We start from the raw sequence: 20,646 nt of genomic DNA, 5'->3' as shown, positions 1-20,646 counted from the left end.
TCTGCACGAAAATATGCAGTTTGGAGGGTGGCCGTGGCAGATCCGAACGATTTTTATCTACATATTACACGATTAAAAGTTCACAATCAAAGTTTATCCTCTGTTTTCTCCCTTTCAATTATTTAGAAATTTCAATCAATTTAAAAATCTGTAATTAATAGACGATATATGTATTAAAAATAGGTGCATCCTCAATTTTTTATTTTTCAATTATTATTTTTATGAAATTTTTTGGCTATATCATAATATTGATTTTACATGTTGTAGCGAAAATAGTCTCATTAGACTATGATTATGATTTTAGTGATTAATGGTAATATAGTTAATGGAACTAATATGTTTGTCAAAATATATGTTAGTAGATCTCATAAATATAATGCATGAAGAAGTCACCATAGTCGGGACAAAGTCGGACTGAATTGAAGAAGTGTCAGGAAGATTTGTCTCACCGAATGGTCCAATGCTCCTGGTGTTTGAACTCACCGGAGTACATTTATCAAATGGGAGAGATGACTGAAGACCTCACCGGAAGGTCCAGTGTTTGAGCAGAGTGCTCACCACAGCAATTCTTTCAGAGAAGGTGTTGTGTTGAAAAGTATGCCCCACCGGATAGTCTGGTAATCAGAAAGATGAATGCACCGAAGCATTATTAACAGAGAAGGATGCAACCACTGAAGATCGAATGTTCAACCCATCGGATGGTCCAGTATGAATGGAATGAACATCGGACAATGAACAGTGCAAAAGAAGCATAACAAAGTTTAACCCAATGGATGATCCGGTGATGAAGGATGTGAAACACTGGAGCATTATTTTTAGAGAGGATTGCATTGACTTGGTTGGCTGAAGATAACTCACCCGATAGTCCGTGATGGAGTGATGTGCACCGGATGAATACACCGGAGAAATTTACACAAAGAAGAAAGAAAGGCTCAGATGACTCAGGATAACTCACTGGATAGTCCGGTGATGAAGATGAAGTATACATCGGAGTATCCGGTGTGTTACAGAGGTTTGAGTGGGGTTCTAACGGCTGGTTTGTGAGAGTGTACTCACTGGATAATCCGGTGTTAGTACTACTGTTTTCACCGGATCATTCGGTGTTAACAGCTTTTCAGAACCATTGGGTTAACGACTAGTGCGTGAGTTTGAGACTATAAATACCCACTTACTCGGTCATTTGAAGGTGCTAGAGTCCAGAGAAGTTCATGTACACCTGAGAAGATATTCAATCCACTAAAATGCTTAAAGTGATCATTCAAGACAATTAAACACACCATTAGATTGTGATTAGTGCTTATAGGTCTAATGAGAGTGTTGCTAGGTGATTATTGCCTAGAGAGTGAATTAATGAGTAATCTAACATTGAGCCAAGTGATATGTCAGCATATTGGAGTCTTGGTGACTCGCTGGCAAGCTTGTTGACCCTCTGACTTGGTGTGGAGTGGTGGCAAGACGATTATGCGGGAACGCGAAGACCCTTGACTTGGTGGCTCAAGCTCCGAAGTGATCACAACGGTAAAGAACTGGAAGTGAGGACAGTGGTGAGACCTTATCTTGGTGGCTCATCCGACTGTAGGCCTTGTCTTTGTGACTTGGTGACTCAAGAGCCATGACCAGGTACTGACTAGAAGCATATCCTTTGTAGAGCTCCAACATAGACTAGAGGTAGTATTCATGTCATCGATACTAGCAAAAAATCTTTGTGTCAAATTTGCCCTCTCTACCTTATTTACATTTCTGCATTTACATTATTGTAATTTACCTTTTTAATAAGAAGCAAGTGTTTTGATCGGTACAGTAGATACACTAGATAAATCTGGAACATATTTAGATAGAATTGATATTGGTTTATCTTACCTTATTTTTAAGCCGAAATATTTCTCTAAGTGTCTTAATTCATCTTCCCTTAGAACGTCATCCTCTCATAGAACGTCACCGATATTTTCAGATATGTAAAATATGTAAGTAGTTGCTAATTACTGGGGGTCTTGCTTGATAAGGTCCATTTAGAGCGTGTAAGATCCCTGAAGAAATTATAGTGTTTTGTGTAAACAAATATTTTTGCATTCCAAACATCTGCACTTAATATGAGAGATGAGGATTGGTGCTCCATAAAACATAAGTTCCCTCCTAGCATTTTCCAACGAACGAAAGCATTGATCATTTGATCTATCAGTAAACTGGAAGCGTTGTGAGATCCCTGTGTTTGCCTCGGATGTCGCGTCCACGACAGCACCGGAATTTGCCTAGGAACGTACGGCTCCTTGTTTCGCGTGCGCACTCGTGCATTTGACTCTAGTGTTTGCTCGTTCTGCATGGCGTAGGTGTATGTGGAGGCAGTCTTCCTAGCTGTCAGTCCAAAATTGAGCGGGGTAACATTAGTTATTAGGCTTTTATAATTTTATAAAAAAACATAAATCTATTAAAGATCTATTTGTTTTAGCTAGAGATTATAAAAATAGTTGATAGATTATTAATTATAAGAAATTAAATGATAAAAGTTGAATTGCATAATCTGTATAAACTGGTGAAAAACAGATTGCTAAATTATTAAAAGCTGAAGGTTGAATTATTAAAAATTGAATTGCATAATCGATATGCAAACTGCACCACGATCTAAAAACAAGAATTTAAATAGGGGTATATGCCCTTGTTGTTCCTCTTTTGAATTTATCCATACCTAGCTGTCTATCTTAGGACGTGTTTGTTTGAGTTTCTCCACAGCTTCTCACATTCAAAAGCGAGAAGCTCAAACAAAGTGCTCGCTTCTGCACCGAGCTTCACAAAAGCCATATCCTCCCGCTAACACTACAAAAGCTAGAAGCCAACAAGCCGGGGTGGAACGTGCTTTTGCGGGTGGAACTTGCTTCTGCGGGCTGAGGAAACAAGAGTACCCCAAGAGTTCACGAGAAATTACCCGCCTTTGCCATCCCATAAATACATCCGCCAGTCCTCTTTTCGACCATTTGAGTTGCCTCCTCCAAATCGTTTCATCCCGAGCTGTCGAGGCGACTGACGAGGCGACTAGGGTTTTGAACCCGCCGCCGCCGCTGCCCTCAGAGCTTGTTCCCCTTGCCCGTGACACCACATCAGAGCTCTCCCACCGCCGCCGAGGAGCCTAACACCCCGAACTCCACCACGCCGCCACCGCTGAGACCTCCTGACGACGACAAGCCTAACGCCCCGACGTGCCCTCCGCTGCCTACCTCCCCACGACAGTCGAGCTCCACCAGCCCGAGGACGACCCCGACTTGCCTGACACAGAGGTGAGCCAAACCTCCCCTATCATGTGTTTGTTGTAATGCCTCCAGGACGTGGATCCTACAACAATTGAAAAGATCTTGGTGTTCTTTGTGCTTGTTTAGGTTAGCTGAACTCCTTGTCAAACACATTGTGAGCTAAAGGACCATATACTGTTGTGAACATGTGCAGATTTGTTATGTTCAATTCATGGTTCTTGTAGTGAATCAGAAAAAGGAGACAAACACTACATCAGAATAGTGGGTTAGTGCATAATGCAGTGTGCTACATCTATGAGCTTGACCATAAATTTGGCATGATTTTGCAACAAGATATTGTGGATTGTGCAACATGAGATTGTGGATTGTGCTGCATCTATACGATTTTCTTTTTTCTTTGAAATTTTTAGAATGCATCATTCACCTCTCACAAATTTTTACAACTAACGCATTGTACATAAGTGGTCCCAACTCCCAAGTAACCTCATTTCTTCCCCCGTTTCCCACTTTTCTGTGTTTTAATTTGAGCAATAGGTTGCTTTTTTGTTGGATTTGTGAGATGTATGGCAAAAACTGAATTTAATTGGATGACAAAGGCTCCTTAGGTATACTTGTTACTTTTCAAATAATTGCTTCAGTTAAATTGATCCTGTCCAATTTTTGTCATGTCTTTTGATTTATCAGGGGTGTCCTCTTCTCTAGATATTTACAGTTATCAGCTTTATGAAGTGAATGCCTACTTTTTCTACTGTGAATTGACTCATTGTTTAATTCCTACCATTGACTCATTGTTTAATTCCTATCATGTTTTTATTTCCGTGAGATTGTTTCTTCCATGCTCTATTTGGTACAATTAATTTAATTTGAGAAATTTAGATGGATAAGAAGGAGAAGGGTGTAGCAAAAGCAGATTGGGATCCCTATGTTACCATAATTTTTTGCAAGCTTGTTGTTGAGGAGATCCAGGCTGGTAATAGACCTCTTGGTGGGTTGAATGCAAGAGGTTATTAGAGCTTGGGTCAGAAGTTTTTGGCTCAAACAGGGAGGAATTACACTCAAAAGCAACTCAAAAACCGTTGGGACAACCTAAAGATCTTGTACACTTTTTGAAAATCACTCTTGAACAAGATTGGGCTTGGGTGGAATGCAGAATTAGGGACAGTATCAGCAAGTCCAGAATTTTGGGAAGAGGTCACTAAGGTTAGATATTGGATAGCATTGTGTGTATACATTTCAATTTATCATACTATCACGTTGTACTAATTTTTTTCATTGTCCACGGACAAAATCAGAGAGAGAAGAAGGCATTGTGTTATGGTCCACCAAATAACCTCAGAGAATTGGAGTTTATATTTGAGAGGAGTCATGTATCGGGTCTGTCTGCATGCATCCCTGGTGAAGAAGGCACAGAGGGAAATACTGGCAGCCACATAAATGTCGATGATGATGATGACAAGGATGCGGAAGGCATGGAGGAAGATATTACACCCATGATGGCTGCTAGGAAGCAGCTCAAGCGGAAGGGAAAATCTAGTAGCCCAAGGAAGAATAGCCCAAAGAAGGGGAAGAATCCTATGGTTAGGGTCATAACACGCATTGTGGATGATGTCATTAGCTCCAACTCTGTAACCTCGAAAGCATTGACTGGTGACTACACTCGTCAGGCAATTAGAGAGGTGATGAATTTGGCAAAAGAAGCTGGAGCAGTTGAAGGGAGTGATGAGCATTTTATGGCTACAAAACTGTTTGTGAAAGCTGAAAATCGTGAAATGTTCCTCACTTTTGAGACAAATGAAGGGAGGCTCAATTGGCTCAAGAGATGCTATGAGGAAAGGAAGAAGTAGTTTATCTTGTTATTAAGTATCCTATTTATATTGATGTCTTATTTCTAGAACTTCAACTTTTATGTAATAATGTGATATGAGACTTGACTGTTATGTGTGATGTTGCATGAGACTTGGATATTTATGTGTTATGTTGCATTGGACTTGGGTATGTATGTGTGATGTTACATGAGACTTGATTATTTATGTGTGATGTTGCATGATACTTGGATATTTATGTGTTATGTTGCATTAGACTTGGATATTTATGTGTGATGTTGCATGAGACTTGTAATAATGTGGTATGAGACTTGCCTGTTTATTACTCCTTCAAAATTTGGCCATTATCTGATGCTATCTATTGCTTCGTAAATGAGTTCAAGTGACTGTGACAATTCAAGTGATGATGCCTATGCTAAAAAATTGGATATTGCATTGAAGAGGAGAAAGTTGGTTGTAGATGCAACAAATGTTTTTGCTCTATACTATGATGAAACTTTCTTAAAGAAGGCAGCTAGGAGACAACATGATGTGACTGGATATGATTGGGTCATTGTCAGTGAAATGAGATCCGGGGGTCTCCGAGTCCCGAGGCCAGGACAGCGCAGTGCCACGTGGCACCTTCCCTCGGGGACCACCTTCCCTGAGGGGTCCCCGAGGGCCTGAGGGAAGCCAGGTCTGGGAGGGGGTACTCGGCGCCAAGACCAGTTGGTCCCCGAGTACTCGGAGTGCCCCAAGGACCCGAAGGAAGCCAGGTCCGGGAGTGGGCGCTCGGGGCCAAGAACAAATGGTCCCCGAGTACCCGGAGTGCCCCGAGGACCCGAAGGAAGCCAAGTCCGGGAGTGGGCGTTCGAGGCCGAGAACAAATGGTCCCCGAGTACCCAGAGTGCCCAGAGGACCCGAGAAAAGCCAGGTCCGGGAGTGGGCGCTTGGGGCCAAGAGCAGTTGGTCCCCGATCACCCAGAGAGCCCCGAGCACCCGGCAAGCCCCATGCTGGTGGACCTCGCAGGGACTCCACGATGAGGTGTCGGTCGGTGGGAGGGCCGATGCTGCATTTAATGGGGGGGGGGGCATGGACGGTCACATCCAACCACTCTCCCCCACGCCCGTCGTACTGAATACGTCAGTCCTTGCCACCGCCTGGCAGGAAGGCGTGAGCACAATTAATGCGGTGGGTCCCATCGCATGTCCCCTCGCGGGGCCCATAAAGAAAGACGGCTTGAAGATATCTTCGATGGGCTTGAGGCTTATCGCCTATCGCCCTGTTGCATCAGACCGTGTCAGACCTACTCTGACCAGACGAGCATGAGAGAGTACTCAGAGGCTGGCCGGTGGGCGCCCCTGCGCCTGCTAAAGTTGGGACGTGAAGACTGATGGGACCGTCCGAAGGATGTATTTTCAACCCTCTGTAACACCAACTGTAGACTCATGATGGTTATTTTCCATTTATTGTTTGCGGGAACTTGTGCCTTTGTTTTGGGCACCCCCTGGAGGGCCTCCCCCCCGGTAGATAAAAGGGGGAGCACTTCGTAGAAAGGGGCTCTCGCTCACTCTCTCTCTCCTTAGGGCCAAGACAGCCGATAGAACAACAAAAGCTAGAGACAGAAAAAAGGAAGCTCAAGACTTTAGACAGTCGAAAGATAGGCCCCAAACCTTGTAACACAGAGAAAAACAAGAGAGCTAGAGATCCAATCGAGATACAAGAGACATAGAGACATCCGAAGAGCATTAATAACATACAGACACACATGAGTAGGGTATTACGCATCCGTGCGGCCTGAACCTGTATAAACCCTTGGTGCATTCTTTTCCACTAGCTGACGACGATCCATCCCGCCTAACTCCTATACACTCGCATTAACCCCACGTACGAGGTAGTTCTAGAACCAGCCCCCTGGCCGAATCTCAAAGGGGGTCCTTCAGGATCCATACTTGCGGTGTTCATCCACCGACAGTCATCAAAACTTTGAATCGACCTAGAGCTTGTTACAAGATGCTTAGGATGACTAGACCAGTGTTTGATAGTTTGTATGATACATTGATGTCAAATTATAGACTGAAGTCAACTAAAGGTATGACCTCTATCGAATGTTTGGCCATGTTTTTATGGATTTGTGGTGGTCCACAATCTTTTAGCCAAGTTGAGAATTGGTTTGAGAGGTCTAGTGAGACTATCAGTAGAAAGTTGACACATGTGTTGAATTGTTTGAACAATCTAGCTGCGGATATTATCAAACCAAGAGATTCTGAGTTTGTTGCAGTGCATTATAGGCTTGAAGATCCTCGTTTCTCACCTCACTTTAATGATTGTATTGGAGCAATAGATGGTACTCATATTCCCGTTGTTGTGCCTTGTACTGAGACGGTTGCACATGTTGGATGATATCGATATACTACTCAGAATGTGCTGGCTGTATGTGACTTCGATATGAGATTCACTTTTGTTGTTTCTGGATAGCCGGATTCTGTGCATGATACAAGGGTGTTTAATGAAATATTAAACAACTATGGTGATAAATTTCCATTTCTTCCTGAGGGTATCAACATTACCTCTAAATTATTTTTATTTTCATCATCTAGTTCCTATTGCTGACGTATGTGTTATATGTTTAGGAAAGTATTACCTTGTTGATTCAGGCTATCCTAATCGGAAGGTTTCCTATTTCCATACAAAGGCGAGACGTACCATTTAGCGGAGTTTCGACAGGGCCTGGGCCCTAGGGGTAAGAAAGAAGTATTCAACCATTTGCATTCATCCCTTCGCAACGTGATAGAGAGATCATTTGGTGTTCTCAAGATGAAATGGAGAATACTTCTTCACTTGCTAAGTTATCCAATGTGAAAGCAATAAAAAATTTATCATTGCATGTATAGCCCTTCACAACTCCATTCGAGAAAGTCATTTGCAAGATAATCTATTTGAGAGATGCGATCAAGATGAAGATTACATTCCAAATGTTGGTCAAGCATCATCATCTCAACATGATGATACCACTAGTGCACTAGGACATGAAGAGAGCACTAGTGCACTAGGATATGAAGAGAGCGACATGAACACCTTTCGTGACAATATTACTAATGCTTTGATGAGCATGAGAGGATAGACTACAAATTATAATCTGTGTCATCCTTTTGTACTTTTGAACTTTCATGATGCTCAGGTAATCTTTTGGTTATTTCTTCTGATCTAGTTTAACTGTGTTACCTGTGCTTATGTAAAGCGAGATAACCGTGTGGAGGCTGAAATTGTGTAGTGGCCAGATAGTTCATTTCTTTTGTCTTACTCTTGATCTCTTTCCTAGTAGTACTTCTATGTCTATTTAGTTTATTTTGGAAGAATTGCTATGGATCTCTTTTTACTGATCATGTGGTTTCGTGTGCCTTTGCAGGTCAAGAAGTAGCAAAAGCTTCATTTTGTGTGGTAAATTGTTGTGGTCATATCAAAATTCTACTTCAAGCATAGATCTTTATTTTGCTAATGGATGCCATGTGTTCAGCGAGCAGAATTTGTATTTTGTACCAACTGGAGCATGTAGTCAGTCCTTTCGATCAACATCCCATTTATCCAAGTGTTTCTTAACTACCTTTATCCCATACATCAAACTCTCTGCTAATCTGAATTTGTATTTTTGCTAATTGGATCCTGAACTCTTGAAATATATATACTCAATGACATGACATTCATATATGTGTTCCATGGTTATATCATACACATTTCTTGACTCGAAAATGGTTGCCTCTGTGAATACATGATGCTAAAAAAGAATAGAAAAAATTTCAAGAGTTTTCTACTTGCTGACATGAAATGGTTCGGAAAAATGACACCTTGTTTTAGAATGAAGTATGCAAGTAGCAACCAGGAAGCATATTTTGATAATTCAAAAGCATGCACTGGTACTTGTTTTAGAATGAAGTATGCAAGTAGCAACCAGGAAGCATGTTTGGATAATTCAAAAGCATGCACTGGTATGTACCCTCGACAAATACCAACATGAAACTAATTCATTCATTTACAACCAAGATTTATTAGCAAATTTTCATCCATCCTGGAGAGCAAAACCAAAGAAGAATCGTCGACAAGATCACAAATACACTTGAGAGACAAATTTTAAACTCCAAATGGATTGTAACTACAACCATTCATATATTATAGAAGCTCACAAGTTTATTTTCTATCAAATTTTAATAATAGTTTGTACAACCTAAACAAATTCACTTCAAACAACTAAGGACATAAGATATATTTTAGCTCAAAAGCCATCATCCATAGCATCCAAAAGCAGGGTTGCCAAACAGATCACTACTTCTGTAGAAGCAACCCCTCTTCTCCCGAAGTCAGAAGCAGGCTTCTCCAGAAACAGAAGCCCAAACAAACAGAACCTTAATATAATACTAGAGCTACACGTTTGTTTTTGTTTTTATAGCTAAAATCTATAATCAGAATCAAACACAAAAAATGATTAAGATTATTGGAGTACACGTGATGTATTGATTAGCGCGATTACTACCCGTGTGGCTGCTCGCGCGCCACAACGTAATCCTCTGGCAGAGGGCACGACATAACTCAGAAACTTGGAAGAGGCTGACAGGGGAGACTTGAGGGAGCAAAATCCCATCATCATTAAAAAAAAACCCATCATCACGACTTCACGAGCCTGCTAATTTCGACGAGACAGGCACAGGGCGCAGGTGCACAGCCACATCCTCCGGGATGTAATTCCTGGAACCGCCATAAATTCAGCGAAACCAAAGTGATCTCCGGTGCAAGCAATCGCCGTCGTTCGGTTCCATTTTCCTCTCATCGATCCCTGCCTTTTGCCAATCCAGCTGATCTGATCCAGCCAGCAGCCAGGAACATTACATTACACCTGAAGCAAACCATTCTTACTTACTTCTACTGAGCACCTATAAAAGCAGTGACAGATACAGAGAAGCCAAGTAAAACTATAGAAGGCTCATCCACTTCTTTATTTTACTCTTTTTTCTCAATCTTTTCTTCTTTCTCTTTTTGGTCCATGACAGGAAAAAAATATTGGAAGAAGATCAGGGGGCTTTCACTGACTGCCAAAACAGTAGGAGGGGGCTGAAGCCCCCCGGACCCCTTCGGATCCGCCCCTGTATAAAAGACTCTAGGCATGGAGACCAGCGAGGTGTAACAACAGCTCGTGCAGGCAGAGAGATTCATCAGATACGCACAGAAGAAGCATAGCAGACGGCGACCAGCTTCTGCTGCACACATACAACGAACGCCTCTCGTCCTGCCGCCCGCGCCCACGGTGTCGCCTCGCGCGCTTTGTCTTCTTTACGCAGGACACGAGGGGAAAAGGCCGCGGCCAGCCAGCGACGACTCGAGTCCTTGCGTGCGTCCCCCGTCCCTGCCCCTCGCCTTCCTTTCTTTCCTGAGCTCCTTCGTCTTCCTCCTCGCGTTTCAGCACCACAAGGTAGCCATTGGAGAAAGCATTAGGCGATTGCAGTGCTAGCATGGAGATCAAGAGGTGGCTGGATTTTGCTACGATCCTTGGGCTCCTACAAACCCTCCTCTTCCATTTGGCGAGTGAGTTCATGTCACTTTTCTCCCAGCTAATTACTACAGCATACTGTATGTTCTTCAGAGTTGTTCCTTCCTCTCTTTTGCAATTACATGTCGAATATGTTTAATGCGTCCTCCTCTTCTAACTGTTTCGTCAGTTCTTATCGACTCCCGAAGTTTAGGATTCCTTTCTTGCTTTTCTTTACAACCAGGATTAAACTTGCATTTAGTTAGTTCGTGCCAGCGTTCAGACCTTGATTGTTTAGGCCACAAGAGCTGGTTAGAAAAGGGATAACAACATGGCGTACAGAATAACATCATCGAATCATCATTTCGGTGCCGTGTTTTTCATTCCTCTTGAGAATAGATCCTCTAATCAAACAGCTAGCTCGATGGTGATTGATGGCACGATTTCCGCTAATCTAAAGGCGGGACGGATTTGCTGAGATCTTACTTTTGCTCCCCATTAGAATGAAATTTCTCCAACAATTAATAGAGAAAAAAAAGCCGTGGAGATAATTTCTCTTTCACTGTGGTTTGATTGAGCTCTAAAGCCCCTGAGTCGATTGAGGGGAAATAAAAGACCGAAGATGCCTTCCCGGAAAGGCACCCATGGAATTTTCACACTCGTCGATTCAGCCATAGTCATAGTCCCAACGTCTAGATAAAGAAAGGAATTAAGTAGGAGCTGCTCTCAAAGGCGACGCTGAACTACACAAAATCAAACTATGTCAAATTGGAGACACGTTGTTATCAGGCCCATGCATGATTCTAACGGATTGACGTACGCAGCAGAACAGAGCAGCATGCCCAAGTGTTCATTATAATCGTTTTTTTACCGGTAAATTTAAAAATTAACTCGAGGTCACCAATAAACATGATTTATTGGATATACCGGGCCAAAATTCAAACAAATTCAAATAAATTTTAAATAAAATTCAAACAAAATTAAAAATAAAATACTGTGTTATATCGGATATAACAGTCTGGATTTCCCCTGTTCATTAGTACTGTGTTAGAGGAAACAAATTTGCTTAAAAAAAGGACGAGTATGAGTGACTCGTAAGCAACTTCACACGAATTGTTCCTTGCTCAAGCATGGGTCATGCTCAAATAAAAATTCGCATGAGGCGACTTTGACCAATGACTCGCACACTGAGTCAGTCTACCAACCAGTTGGTCAAGGAATCTAGCAGGAGCATTCCAATCGCCAAATTATCAAATGCACCGGCATGAGTGAATGACAGATGATAGTGGCCAAAGAGGCCAAGGCTGTACAACGGTGCGTTGCTACCATTGCTATCTAACGACAGCTCCCGAGGTACATTTGCATGCGACCGAACCCGCATCAAATGGGCTCTCTTTCATTTGGCCTATTCCAGAACCTGATTCTTTTTCTCTGAAACTTAAAAATTCCGATTCGTGTCATCATCAGTTTTGCAGGTCCAATGTAAGTTTTTTGTGTGTGTGTGTGAATTGATATCGTGTAAAATAACCAAGAAATGAACTGCATGTGCACCGTAACTTCGACTTCTCATGCAATTCACTATCAACAGCGTCGCAGTCGTTCATCGGCGTCAACTACGGGACGATCGCCGACAACCTCCCGCCGCCGGCGTCGACGGCCAGCCTCCTCATGTCGACGTCCTTCGGCAAGCTCCGACTCTACGAGCCCCAGCCGGGCCTCGTCGCCGCGCTCGCGGGCTCCAACATCTCCATCCTCCTCGGCGTCCCCAACGGCGACGTCCCGAACCTCGCCTCCTCCCCGGCCGCCGCAGCGTCCTGGGCCGCCGCCAACATCCCCACCACGGTGCCCGTCTCCGCCATCTCCGTCGGCAACGAGCTGCTCAACTCCGGCGACCCCACCCTCGCGCCCCAGCTCCTCCCCGCCATGCAGAACCTCCTCGCCGCGCTCCCCACCGGCTCAACCACCAAGGCACGTATCGATCTTCTCGTCACATGTGATCAATGCCTAATTAACGTAAAATGCATGGTTGGCCGTATGGTTCTTGAGCAAGTCAAGTTTGCAACGAACAGATCTCCACCGTGCACTCCATGGCCGTGCTCGCGTCGTCGGACCCGCCGTCCTCCGGCGCGTTCCACACGGAGCTCGCCGGCAGCCTCGACCCGGTACTGGACTTCCTGCACCAGCACGGCGCGCCGTTCATGATCAACCCGTACCCGTACTTCGCGTACACCTCCGACACGCGGCCCGAGACGCTGGCGTTCTGCCTGTTCCAGCCCAACCCGGGCCGTGTCGACGCCGTGTCCGGGCTCACCTACATGAACATGTTCGACGCGCAGCTGGACGCCATCCGCGCGGCGCTGGACGCCAAGGGTTACAGCGACGTGGAAATCGTCATCGCCGAGACCGGGTGGCCGTACAAGGGGGACGCCGACGAGGCCGGCGCCACGGTGGACAACGCCAAGGCGTACAACGGCAACCTCGTGGCTCACCTCAAGTCGCAGGTCGGCACGCCGCGGACGCCCGGCAAGTCGGTGGACACGTACATCTTCGCGCTCTACGACGAGGACCTCAAGCCCGGGCCGGCGTCAGAGCGGTCGTTCGGGCTGTACCAGACTGACCTGACGGCGAACTACGACATCGGCCTCGCGAAAGGTGGCAGCACGGCAGCCCCGACCAGTCTAACTCCAACTCCGGCACAGGTGCTTCGCGATTAGTGCTCGCCAGTTCCGCTGCCTTTTCGATAGATGGAGTGGGCGTTACTGATGCTATCGACTTTGCAGGGCACGCCGCAGCCGAGCAAAGGGGCCACGCCGACGGGGTTCTGTGTGACGACGGCAGGCGTGCCGGGCAGCACGCAAGGCCAACAGGCGCAGCAGAGCAGCTCGTGCTACCTCCAGGCCGGCGCCGTGTCGCGGCGAGCTGACGACGGCACTTGGCGCCTTGTTTGGTTTGGTGTTTTCCTGTGCCTGGCAATGGTTGCCGGCAAGTAGTTACAGTGTCTGTATGTCATCGGCTAAACGAAACGAGCACAGGCTTTTGTGACCCACTCGCTACAGTTGTGCATATGAATTCAGCACCAGATAAGATTTTGCAAAAGCTGCACATAGTCGAATGTTGAGCCAGTTGACCTGCGCCACTTTGGAAGTTCAAAAGATATAAAAGTTACATGAGCGAACTCGTGCTTTTATCTACAGAGCTAACTATAATTAGTTTCGTGGTATGAACAATTGCGCAGTCTGTCTAAGCAGGTGGCACCTTCTAGTTGTGCGCTTCAGCTCACCATAATATGCCAGTACGTAGAAGCATGCCATGGCATCAATATTTTGGCACCATAATGGCACCAGGCTTCCAATCTTCTAATCCAAACTTTTAACCTTGGGAACATTCCTTTCTAATCGCAGCTGGAAACATCGGCATTATCATGATTTAAGTTTGTTCCTAAGATAGGCTGCTTTTCTGCTGATTGGGTCTGCTGAGGAGCCTTCTGCGTATGCTTCCAAAGCTCGTAAGAGTTTTACGAATTTGGACCCATCATCCTGAAGCAGTATGTCACAGGAATTTAAGTGTACGTAGGAAGGTGTAGCATAAAATGAGCACAATTTAGATGTAGTTATTTTTCAAAAAATAAATGATGCTAAATTTTAAGTCACCTGTGGCTTCTGAAATACAATGTCGGCTGTCTTGAAAGGAACCATATAAGGAGGAAGATCAGAACCAATGTGGCCTACAAGACAACAAGAGAGTTTGGTTCATCAATGATTTATTAACAAATAGAAAGCAAGAATTTTTTACAGAAACATCAATAAAAGAATACCAGGTTTTTGCAAAGGATTGCCTGTTCTGAATGACGTATCCAAGCCTGTAATGAACCACATTAAACTCAGTTCATCGATGTCATTTGATAAACCAAAATATAATCTATATGACAAGCGAACAATGATGTGAATAATGAAGAAGACGCCAGATTAATTTTAAGTGTAATAACTCAAATGATATTCCAATTCCATTGCAACAAAGGTCAAAGGCGTCATGTCAGCATTGCTGGAGTTCCTGTGCACAGACACATGTGCATGCTGATACATGCAGAAAAGGGAGGGGAGTTATCATGTACAAGATTGAGAATGGTCCACATTACCTGTTTAATTCGTTCGTCCTCAATTTCATCCACAGATTTCAGTAGATTCTTCTCCAAGGAACCTATTTAGAATTTTCAATAAAATAACATCATTGCTATGCTTTTGAAACGTCTTGAGATGATCACTTTGGTGTGTATGCAAGACATCCTTTATTCTATCAGCATGTGTACTTAGATCAATCAGTTTGCACCAAGCTAAAATCTAAAAGAGAATATGCTAAGCATACAAATCTTAAACTAATTGATCCGGATTTAATTTGTCTTCCAGAGTGCAAAGTTTTTTTAGACATACCGAACTTAGTTATCAGCTTTACTGCATTAACATCTCCAATCACTTCAACTCCTGCAAAAGAAATTGTTTGCAGTCACGTCCTAAGCATCTCACAGTCAATAGGTTCCAACAAAGATAATTTTTTATCAGAGATATGCAGAGGCAAGGAACGATGAAAAACTAAATGAACCAATAACTAAACAAGGAGAAGAAGCACAAAAGAATATTTCTAGAAGACCATGAAATTACCATTTTCTCTGGAAAAAAATATTTACCGTAAAGAGCGCAAGATGCTGAACGTCTGTATTTGCTTTCAAGTTTTCTACTACCTTAACATTGACTTTTTACAGTTACTTCTCTTCATTGTGTGGGATTCTCAGTTTCAGTTAATTTTAGAGCTGAAATGATGATACTAGACTACAAAAACAAAGGTAGTCAAGCACAAGAAGGCAGTATTTTTAGATGGCAATAGCTAACTGCTGTGCTTGGTTGCCTAGCTTCAAGCAAAAGAGAAATGAAATCTGCTTGTCTGTAAGAAAATAGCAATCAGAAAAGACTATAGGCCAAGGACATGCAACAAACCAACCAACCAAACCAAAAGCAGGTTATATCTAGTTACCCTTTCCTTCTTACTCATACTCTTCAATTTTTTATAAACAAATGTGAGAAACAATAATAATAAGGGAAAACGATATCGAATGCTAGAAAAAGGTACACATAATAGGACAAAACTGTAACAGAAGACTACCTGGTATATTGTCAGCTTTGTCTCCTGGAAGTGCAACATCAACAAACTGTGAGGGTTTCAGTGCTCCATATCTCTTGACGAAGTCTTCAACTCCAAATGAAATCATCCAGCTGGTCCAAATCATTAAATTAATTATTTGAATCGTTCAGTTACACACTTAAGAAATGTAACAAAACATTTAAACTGACCCTGAACCGCGTGGAACAATCCTCAGCAAACGCAAAGAAGGTGATAAATTTGGAAGAAATCTTTATCAGGTGAGACAATTCGTACCTTTAGAAGACAGGCATTTTAAGACACAAATGTACCAGTCATAGATAAAGATCAGAGTACATGAGAAGATATCTTGTGCGTATACACCTGTTGTGTTCTGTGGGGTGTGTCTAGGGGGACTGGTCCAGTTCCGATCGCTGTGTGAATTTTCTATTCAATTATTTTTGAGATTTCAAGTTTCAAATAGAAGAAGCAATTCTAAGCATATCAATGATGAGTAACAGAACACAGAAGTATTGGAGACCGACTCATGAGTTACCGACGAAATTCATAAAAAAAGTTTTACGAACAGTTGATGGATACAATAGTTGAAAAAGGATCCATGGCACAATTATTTACCTTGTAACCTGCCGACACACTGTTGACAGCCAGGGTGCCAATGACATCATCAGCTTCAACACCTGGAACCTGCATCAATCATTTAACAATGCCAAATATCAACAGCTCCTCCAATTCAGAAATGTGCAGCTCTCTTGCGCATTCTCGAAATACGCTGAATCTCTATCCAGATTGTAATAAAATGGACAACTGATCATTTTTACCTCAATTACTTTGATTCACATTGCCTTAATGGATGCCTTCAAGTATTGCATGCCCTGGACAATGGTGTCAGGTGTTGGGGTGCGGTTGCTCTTGTAAGCAGGATACAACATATGTTGAAAGGTCATTCCTAAGGGAAAAAAAGAATGATATTATACTATTCATTGGGCCCGCCCATGTGCGGGTGTCAGCCAGGAGCTGTGGGAGGCGGCCGACGTGCATGGCGCGCAGCGCGCTGAGCAAGCGGGCGCGCGAGCCAGAGGCGAAATGCTAGAGCAGGATTTCCGGGAGCGAAACACATGCGAGCGGAGTAGTAGAGATTGAGTGGCATGAGGTGGGTAATTTCTGCGAAGTTTAGGGGTAGTCTGCAAGACTAGAGGCAGGACGTCCTGCCTGGTGCGAGAATCACTACGTATTTTTTAAGTAGTAGAGATTTTTATAGGTTAAAAGACATAAGAGGAAACAAGAGACAACAGTTGCAACTGAAAACACTCAATTGGCACCCAACCCTCCAAAAGCAATGGCATCTTCTGATAAGTAGTTAAAAATCCGCAGAGGCTAACATTATCTCATGCAAGCATTGGTGCTGACATGTTCACATTCCAATGTGTAAACAAACTATCTCTAAGCACTTGCCATCTTGGAGCATTGGAGATGCCCTCATATGTTCTTGCTCCCAATATACTACTCTGTGTTTAACTATCAGTCTATTAGTAGAGAATGGGACAATTTGTAAAGAGAATCAGAAACAAGAAACTAAGCGCTGTAAAAGTCTTAAAAAGTAAAAGTTGGTGATGCTGCAATGGTAAGATGCAGTATTCAAATACTGCTTTATCAAACTTGTATCATATCGTTCCTACTTGCTACTGTGCCTAACACTTTCTTGGCCAAGGAGTGGAGTATGTCAAAACACGGCTTATGTGCAAGAAGTCAAGGGCTCCAGGCCATCCGGCACACCATATGTGGATTGTGGATCAGCCTAAAATCTTAGATGCATCCCCTAGATGCTAATGACAGCCACAGATTACCTTCTCCTATGGTCCCATCAACTTACTTGAGTGCATCTTACTCTTACCTTTTGCCATGTGACATTCTTTTGATGGCATGGCAGTATAATGACCATATGGAACTCCTGAAAAGAAAAGTTTGGCGACTTATTTGTTACTCTAAGAACTTGAAGGAAATGCATCACTTTAAATTTGCGCAGCAAGGATGCTGGGTTCATCTCACAATCTAATATACCAGGATGTCCACCTTAAAGAAGAAATACAAGAGAGAGAGAGAGAGAGAGAGAGAGAGAGAGAGAGAGAGAGAGAGAGAGAGAACTAGCCCCACAAAAATCCACGAGAACACAAGTATTGATTTTGAATTTAGTCAAAACAATATAGTGAATGAAAATCATTCAAGAATGGTAACAAGAAATTTGATAGCAAGCCAAAGCTTCCGGCAAATCAAGATGCTGGAGTAGTGCAATTTTTAGCTCAATAAGTTGAACAATGTAAACATCATATTATGATGAGAATCCAATGCTTATTGAGAAAATGCAGCAAGTGTGTGCTGCAGAGAGTGATCAACAAAAGAATCACTGAAAGGATACTATATACAATCAGAATATGTATACTCAATGAAGATGAGAATTATCTGATGGACACAACTCACCATCATGGTCAAACACAACCTGCAAACGAGTTAACAAATTCATAAGGGGTCGGAAGGCTTACAAGAAGACAAACAGAAAACGATGCCCGTAGAAATTACGCTGAACTGAAACATACCACAGCATGAGATGGAATGAATTCCAGCATGTCAAGAAGCTGCAGAAACGATTCAGCAGAATTACAACAATGAATAACAAACAAAGCAAAAAATAAACTTCTACAATCTTAATATGTTGTTTGGCACTTTGCTACTAAAAAATGTGCAACCACAAAAACACTTTATGTAGTCAAGTACAAAGTAAAATATACACTAATGTTAACTGAAAAAAAAACACATGTAACAAGCAAAACATCTTAATCCTGAAACAGGCAGTTATGCGCAAACTTTCCTTTTGGTCTTGCCAGTGAGTCTGAAATCCCAATGGCTCATCTAAATGACCATCTACGTCCATGTCAATAGACTTGGTAAAATACGACACAAGTGTCTGTCAGCAATATCTGTTGCAAGTAATTCCTTTCTCACTATGACAGTTAAGCTTGATCAATTCCACAACATCATTAAAAGACAGCATGAGTGGGCAGGACTAGCACGCACAATCCATTTTCTCTATTGGCAACAAATTAATTAGAAAATAATATTGCAAAAAATGTATAAAATATAAGGAGCATAGTTTTTGCGCTACTTAGGATCAAGGACACTGCTTGGCTACGGAAAAATCCTACTTACCAGGGACAGGGCTTTGAATATCATTAAAACCCAATCCCCACTGCCATCAGCATGCTCCAACTGGCCGTGCTGCAGCTGTGCTACACCCATGGAAACAAAAATACATGAGTTGCAGATTCCAGCAGTGAAAAAGCATGCGAAGAATGCAGAAAAAATTATGATGAAGACAAAAAGGTAGCAGAAAACAATCTTACTGTGATTGGAATTAGCAGTTGCTTTTGGTGAACTTCAATTTTATGGAGGAGGAAGTTCAGGTGGTTTTGCTAAAGACGGTTTTATTGTATATAACTTTGAAAGGACTATACTAACATAATTACAGAAGGACAAGATGTTTTTTTAATAGCATAGAACAGAGTTCAACCAGAAAGATAAGATTTCAAGATAATGGATATGCATAACTTAGACTAGGCAATCCAGCAGCTAAACCGTCAACCTGCGTAGGAAATGCACACCTTATGGGTAAATGACATGAGAGAAATGCTTCCATGTTATGAACATGAAGTCAAACTTGCACGTCTAGGCATGCGAAGGTTTGATTTATTTCCTGCTATACTTTTGCATCCATGAAGCTTTACTTAATTCTTCTATACCCTTAAGGCTTTAACATCATATAAAACTAAGGACAACAGTTTCATAACAACATTTAGTTCCAGCATTTCATTTACTGATGAAGGTACAAATTTAAATACAGAAATCAAGGTGTTTCCTCTTTAGAAATTTACTTATAAGAAACAGGAAGCAAACAAAATAACAAAACAGATCAACAAAGCGGTGCAATAATGAAGAAACGGGGAAAACACTAACCTAAGATCTTGTAATAAGATCTGTACATCACAGATGTTCCATCAACAAGCATTATCCTACTCTTTGAAGGGTCAGCACGAGTGACACCCTCGCTGGGATTCGACAATGCGTCCAATATACCTGAGGATATGCTTTCATGATACAATGGAATCCGTGGAGTACTCTGCACTGATGGTCGTTGAAAACTCTCGATCGAGTCTGTGATTGGCAAAACTGAATGCTCCAAAAAAACCCTGATATTAAAGTGAAAATTTTAGAACAATAACTAATTGATGCTAGAATCCTTGAAATTATTAAGATGACGAACCCCTTGAATCACTATCATTTCGAAGCGGAAAAAGAAAACGCTTGGCCAATCCAATACGCAATGCAACTATGAGCAAACATAAAAATCCCGAAGGGACCACGGAACTGTAAATATGCGGTTGCCCTTAACTTAACAGTAGACGAAACTATATAATTCCGGCTGTACATTGATGAAAGTTGAGTACAACTAAACCACGGCAATGCCATCCAAGGACCAGTAGAGTGGCTCATGGATTTCCTGGTGCTACTAGGGCTAACGGGCATCCCACAAAATTTTCTCGCTCCCTCCTAATCCCCAAGTTGTCACGGCATGAGAGGAGGAAGGGATTTATAACATTTACCTTCTTGAATACGGCGAGCGGCGACGGGAGGTGCCGCAAGGCGGCGGCGCGGAGGTAGCAGCAGGCCATCGGCAGAGGGTACCTCTTCCGCATCGCCCGCGGGGAGAAGGGCTAGGGTTTAGGGGATGGGGATTGGGTAGGCGGAGATGGAGATGGAGGTAGAGGAGGACGGGGTGTTCGACGGAATGCGCGGGCGGAGCGGTGGAGCAAGCGAGAGAAGAGACAGAGACTGGGAACGAAGTTTCGTTAACGAATGGCAACACTCATTATATAATAGGTA

The 20,646-nt window shown here is 42.9% G+C and overlaps 1 protein-coding gene and 1 pseudogene across 4 annotated transcripts; one reads left to right on the top strand and one right to left on the bottom strand.

Moving 5' to 3' along the window:
- Positions 1 to 9,985: 9,985 nt before the first annotated feature.
- LOC133916577 (glucan endo-1,3-beta-glucosidase 7-like) lies at positions 9,986 to 13,659 on the top strand. Of its 4 annotated transcripts, none has more exons than XM_062360313.1 (5): positions 9,986 to 10,341; positions 10,498 to 10,619; positions 12,152 to 12,531; positions 12,633 to 13,262; positions 13,344 to 13,659. In XM_062360313.1, exons 2-5 carry the CDS (start codon positions 10,547 to 10,549, stop codon positions 13,551 to 13,553), a joined length of 1,293 nt encoding a protein of 430 aa, XP_062216297.1. In that variant the 5' UTR covers positions 9,986 to 10,341; positions 10,498 to 10,546; the 3' UTR covers positions 13,554 to 13,659. The 4 variants fall into 4 exon arrangements, with proteins under 4 accessions (XP_062216297.1, XP_062216295.1, XP_062216294.1 ...); XM_062360311.1 differs by having other exon boundaries at positions 9,986 to 10,425; XM_062360310.1 differs by having other exon boundaries at positions 9,986 to 10,619.
- On the bottom strand, positions 13,650 to 20,590 carry LOC133916578 (uncharacterized; annotated as a pseudogene).
- Between the last annotated feature and the right edge of the window lie 56 nt (positions 20,591 to 20,646).

This window comes from Phragmites australis, chromosome 4, assembly GCF_958298935.1.
Source record: "Phragmites australis chromosome 4, lpPhrAust1.1, whole genome shotgun sequence".
Lineage (NCBI taxonomy): Eukaryota > Viridiplantae > Streptophyta > Magnoliopsida > Poales > Poaceae > Phragmites > Phragmites australis.
Note: the sequence above shows the minus strand (reverse complement) of the source record. Positions and strands in the feature narration are given on the sequence as shown.